The sequence below is a fragment of the Stenella coeruleoalba genome (genome assembly GCF_951394435.1).
Source record: "Stenella coeruleoalba genome assembly, chromosome: 19".
In the NCBI taxonomy this organism is placed as follows: domain Eukaryota; kingdom Metazoa; phylum Chordata; class Mammalia; order Artiodactyla; family Delphinidae; genus Stenella; species Stenella coeruleoalba.
Genome location: NC_137165.1, coordinates 41,407,374 through 41,413,216, shown reverse-complemented (window position 1 = coordinate 41,413,216; position 5,843 = coordinate 41,407,374). Strand labels below are relative to the sequence as shown.

Sequence of the window (5,843 nt, the reverse complement as noted above, 5' to 3'; positions counted from 1 at the left end):
TGCTTCTGACGGCACCTCCTTTATGAAGCCTTCCCTGGTCCTATGGGAGGTCCTATGGAAGTGGGGAACATTTCCTAATCCTCAGAGATCCTGCAGCTCTTTGGTAAAGCCACTGGTGGCCTTGACCCCTCTCTGCCTTGTGTCACGGCTGTGTGCCAGTCTCACACCCCTATCTGGGGTCAGCATCCCAAGCACAGGGTGTCTGACTAGCCTTTTTGAGGCCCACGATTCCTTGCATACTGCACTGCATATACCAAGCATGCAACCTCTGTAAAATAAACTATTTAGGTCATCTGGTGGGAAGAGCAATGGAGAGTCCTGGGTTCTAGAAAATGTGCAACCACCTATTAGCCTTGGGAATTTCCACATTTCATATTTTTTAACTATCAAATGGAGACAATTAGGCTTTTTTGGGGGGGCACGCCCATTTGTGTATTTATTTATTTGGTATGTGGGCCTCTCCCTGTTGTGGCCTCTCCCGTTGCAGAGCACAGGCTCCGGATGTGCAGGCTCAGCGGCCATGGCTCATGGGTCCAGCCACTCCGCGGCACTTGGGATCTTCCCGGACTGGGGCACGAACCCGTGTCCCCTGCATTGGCAGGTGGACTCTCAACCACTGCGCCACCAGGGAAGCCCTGTGTATTTATTTTTTGTCTATACTACGTGTCATGTGGGATTTTAGTTCCCCGACCAGGAATTGAGCCTGTGCCCTCCGCAGTGGAAGCATGGATTTTTAACCGCTGGACTGCCAGGGAAGTCCCTAGCCTTTCTTAATTATTTCATTCCCTGAGATACACCCAAGTCACATCAATTTGATTAGAATGTTCACAAACCAGGACTTCCCTGGTGGTCCAGTGGTTAAGACTCCAAGCTTCCACTAGGGGGGCACAGGTTTGATCCCTGGTCGGGGGGAACTAAGATCTCTCATGCCATTTGGTGAGGCCAAAATAAATAAATAATGTTCACAAACCTCTTGCCATTATGTTCAGATACTTGTTTTGGTTTCAGACAGCTGATTGAATACTGATGTTGCCAGTTTTCCAAGTCCCATTCTGGAGAACTGGAGGTCTTTAACAGACACAAGAGATGTTAACAACCTAGCACAGGAACAGCACATCAACGGCACAGGATTCTCTTACTGTTTCATCCCATCTTTTTTTTTTTTTGAACAGATTAAAAAAAAAATTTACGTATTTATTTTTGGCTACATTGGATCTTTGCTGCTGCACGCGGGCTTTTCTAGTTGCAGCGAGCAACTCTTCATTGTGGTGCGTGGGCTTCTCATTGCAGTGGCTTCTCTTGTTGAGGAGCATGGGCTCTAGGCACGCAGGCTCAGTAGTTGTGGTACACGGGCTTACTTACTCCGAGGCACGTGGGATCTTCCCGGACCAGGGCTCAAACCTGTGTCCCCTGCACTGGCAGGTGGATTCGTAACCACTGTGCCATCAGGGAAGCCCCTCATCCCATATTCTGACTGTGGTCTTCTGTGGGTTTGGCCTCTAGGTTGTTCTATAATAGAAGCCCCTATAAGCCCTTTTGGTTAAGTCAGATCTTTCTGATTTTTAAAAGTATCATCCAAATAATTTGAACAATGCCACTACATTTGGAGCCAAGTGGTAAGTTGTTTATTAAACACAATCAGTTTTGTAGGATCTTGGGTTACAAGCCTCTGCCTCTGGGGCTAGAATCTTGTTTTCAGGGCAATCACCACTGGCTCAGCCCTGCATCTCATTGGTCCTCCTCTTCCACAAACACCTCCCTGGCTCCAGGCTGGCCTCTACGTGGGAGGCTAACCTTTATTTACAAAATGGGGCGGCAACCAAGAGGGGAAGGGTTGACTCCTAACGACCATTCGAGTTTGAAGTCTGACCAGTTCATAATCCACAAACGGAAGATTTTGTGTTTAATAGAATGGCCCTAAGAGCAGACTTTGATACACTTCACTACTCATTGCCTTTGTCAAGGGATGGCCTCCCAACATTAAGTATCAGCTTCTCCAACATTTTAGTTACATTTTTAATACTACAAACCTATTCTCTAGAAAAATTACTTTCGTTATGCCTTTTCTAGGGTTTGTGGATTACATCAAGTCGCACACCATATTTATCATTTTGTCACAGTCCTTAAGACCTGTTAACAAGGGAAGTCAAGGATTTCCAAACCAAGCCCGCTCTGTCGTCTCACAAGGCAAGTCCCTCCACAACCACTACACCACTCAGGCAGCTGACCAAGTGTCCGTCAGCCAAGCAGCACCTTCCTTCAGGACAGATTAATGGGACAGCACAGCTCTGGCTGAATGCTTACAGGACAGCTGACATGGGGGGCACTTGGAGGGACAAGCTCACTAGTTTTTCATTAAGAGGCTGAGGCCCCACTGGAGGAGCTGCAGGTGCAGATGTAACCTCTACTGCCATTTCTGTGGTTCCTCCACACATACAAGATTGACTATGACTATATATTAAACAGAAATCTGCAAGTCAGATGTTTCTGAAAACAAGTTTTATTTAAATAAGGGTTTAAATACATTACATAACATTAAAACTGAAGGGGAAAAAAACCCCCAAAAAACCAAAAACCAGTTTGTTACTTCACGTGGCATCGGGCAGCTGTTGCTAGTAAGTTGCGAGCTCTACAGCTACATGACTGATACATCGGTTTGAAATTTGTTCCCTTGTCAAAAGTTTAACTCTGATAGAAGGTTGGCCTCACATTCTAGTTTGGACATCGATCAGCTAGGATATGTCTGGTCAAAAAGACCTTGGTGGCAAGCCAGATGTCCTGTCACCTCAATAGAAGGAAGGTGGCTGCTCTAAGCTCTGCCCACCTGGTCACGTTGGAGATACCACGGGATCTTTCCCCTGATGATCAGACTCCCTCTAGCAGTACAGCTGCCGTCGCTGCCTCACCCCATCCTCCACTCTCAGCTTCACCGAGGGCTGTTCAGGTGGCGACATTCTCTTAGGGCAGGGAACTCTGTAGAGGGATTGCTGAGGAGCTTCTGGCCAGACATAGCCGCCTGTGATCTTGGGGCTCTGGACTTGGCTGAAACATCACCGTTATTGCTTTGTTTCAGGCCGGACACTGCCAGGTGCCTACTGCTTGACCTCTGTTTAAATGAGGGACTTCAAGACTAGACAGCATGGCTCTTTTCAGTTTATTGCATGAAGGAGTTACACTAGTCCAAGTTAAAAGCAGACCCCAAATGGTTACATTACACAAGCTGTGAGGTTTTTAAACTTGTGACAAGGGACAGGAGGAAAATTCTACTCATTGCAAGGAAATCCTCACTTAAGCTTCAGTGAGCCAGGAGCACTTAAAACCCATGAACCTTCAGCTGATCGTCCTTAGCCAGTCCAATCTGCAAAGGAAAAAAGGGCAGTTTTAAAGAGGAAATAGAGTTAAAGCCTCCATTTCTGATGACAACAATCCTGTCTTCCTACTTCTACACTGGTCAAGAAAAGTCCCAGAGCCCAGATGCTCTCAACTCAGGGTACACTCAGTTAACCACCAATGGTGCAATAGGATTTCAGCACTTAGGAACAGCCAACCAGACATCCTGCTTGTTTTAGTATCTGTCTGCATGCAATTGCACCCTTAAAGCAGACCCATGTAAACAGTAAACTTAAGGCAGACAAATCTCTTGTTTTCAGAAATACATTTTGTCGATGAACTTCAAAAACTCAACTGTTTGGCTTAGCCTTAGAAAACAAACTTCTACGTCCCCAGCAGAGACCGACTAGACTAGGCAGATCTCAGATGAGTTAGCCAGGGCACAGGCACAAATGTACTAACAGGAAGTGACCACTCACCTCTACGAGGAACTGGCATATGTTCTTGCGCTGGTCACCCTGTAGCTGAATTACTTCTCCATATTCTGGATGCTCAATTACAGTTCCATTGCAGGCAAATTTCTGCAAGGACAATGCAAGCAAACAAGTTAGGCAGCGCAACAACCTGAATGCCACTAATAACCCTTTTCAAAAAGTAATACAGGACAGCAGCCCCATGTAGGCAAGGTGAACACGATTTCCCTACAATCTCATTGAAAACCTACCTTCTTAAACGCCTTCACTAGTTTCTTTTTATCGTAATCATCAGCGATCCCTTGGACAGTAGTAAGGGTCTTCCTGCCGTTTCTCTGTTGAATTCTTATATGGATATAATCCTCAGTGCCAGCAGGAAGCAGATCATCACCCTTACTTGCATCAGCAAAGGGGTCTGGGAAGAAAGGTCAAGCTCGTTTAGTGCTATTGTGCTCAGATCCCACTGCCACCCTCCCACTGGATCTCTTCCGTGTTCAGAAACTGATACTGAAATCGTCAGGGCCTGGTCAGATCAGATATGCTCTTTGTTGGCTCTCCTCGAACAGGTCAGTCCGGGACGGCCGGCTTCCCCAGTCCGGGAGAAAGTCTGGGCTTCCTGCCCCAGGCCCGCCCTCGAAAGCCGATCACATGTCGGGGGAGCCAGGGTTGGCCGGCAGCGCCCCACCCAGCTGATGCAACCGACCGGAACCCAAGCTCCGAGGCGGGGCCACGCTTCCCGCCCCATTGGCGCGCGCAGCTGTCACTTATGGCTGGCACCGCCTCTCCCTCCCGGCTCTGTGACAACGGCGGTGACGTATGGGATGTGACGAAAGGCTGGCGGGAGGGGCGGGTGTGGCCCGAAAAGGCCAGGGAGCCATTAGTAAATGCGCCACCCGAGACGCCGGATCCGCCCAAGGGCTGACCTCCCGCCCGCTCCTTCCGGTCGCGCTCAGGGGCCAACCCCAGGGCCCAGGCCGCGGCCCCACTGCCTGCGAGCCCCGACATCTCTCCTCTACCCAAGTTCAGTAAGGTACGGAACGCTTAGCAGCTTTCCGAGCCCTGGCTGCGGAGCCGGAGCGCCCCGCCCGGGCCTTCCTCCTCTTGGGACCTTTCCGGGACTTACCGAAAGAGTGGAGGTTCTGGATAGCGGACATACGATACGATTCCTTTTCCTCGGTGGAAACGGCCTGCGGAAGGCGGCGGCTGGAGAAGGCGGGCGGGGGGGACGGAGCGTCGGGAAGCTAGGGGGCTCGAGGGGGAGACTGCTGAGTCCTCGGCGGCGGCTCAGTGACTGGGACGGAGGGGCGGTGCCTGTATTCACTTATGTAGCCGCCCTGTGACGCCAGCGCGCTGCCCTCACGTCCAGGCCCCACCCACGACGTTGTGCCCCCTGCGCCCGGGCGCCGCCGCTTCCAATTGGTCCGGAGGCGGGGACGCGGGACGGCGCTTGCGCAGGAACTGTGTGCTGCGGGAGGGCGTCCTCTCGACTAGGGGAGAGATGGAAGGGGGAGGGAAGGGTTGGTTCGTCTAGGCGCCTGCGCAGTGCTGGAGGAAGGTGGCCGGTGCAGACAACTGGCGGAGGTTTCTGCGCCTGCACCCTATGTTCTCTGGCTTGTTCCGCCTTCTTGATCCTGTTGCAGGGAAGGGTTTTTTCCTGGGGTAGATTGACACTCCTTAGAGGGGATTTAGATGCTGACCCTCCCAAACACGACAAATTCCCACTATCTCATACCCACCCAACTACCCACTTACTCCCTACTTTACAGATTTGCTCCGTAACAGATTTAGGGCGGCACTTTTTCAACGTACAATAGTATAACCAAAACCTTAACTTTATCATTTAGATTAATTTATCATTTAGATGAATCTAATCTAAAAATGAATTAATCTACTTTAAACGTATCGTTTAGATCGTCTAAGGAAAGAATTCCCAGATCATTAGCACAAGTTCAAGGGAGAGTAACGCTGGTTCTGGGGGTCAAGAAGAATTCATGCACTTTTGTCATACAAATTGTGTGAGGTTGAGCCTTCCCAGAGCTT

At 49.8% G+C, this 5,843-nt stretch overlaps 1 protein-coding gene across 1 annotated transcript; it reads right to left on the bottom strand.

The window, feature by feature from the left end:
- Positions 1–2,482: 2,482 nt before the first annotated feature.
- Positions 2,483–5,114, bottom strand: EIF1 (eukaryotic translation initiation factor 1). Its single transcript, XM_079905280.1, has 4 exons — positions 4,927–5,114; positions 4,055–4,218; positions 3,810–3,911; positions 2,483–3,358 (listed from the first exon to the last, which is right to left on the bottom strand). Exons 1-4 carry the CDS (start codon positions 4,955–4,957, stop codon positions 3,314–3,316), a joined length of 342 nt encoding a protein of 113 aa, XP_079761406.1. The 5' UTR covers positions 4,958–5,114; the 3' UTR covers positions 2,483–3,313.
- Positions 5,115–5,843: the final 729 nt, after the last annotated feature.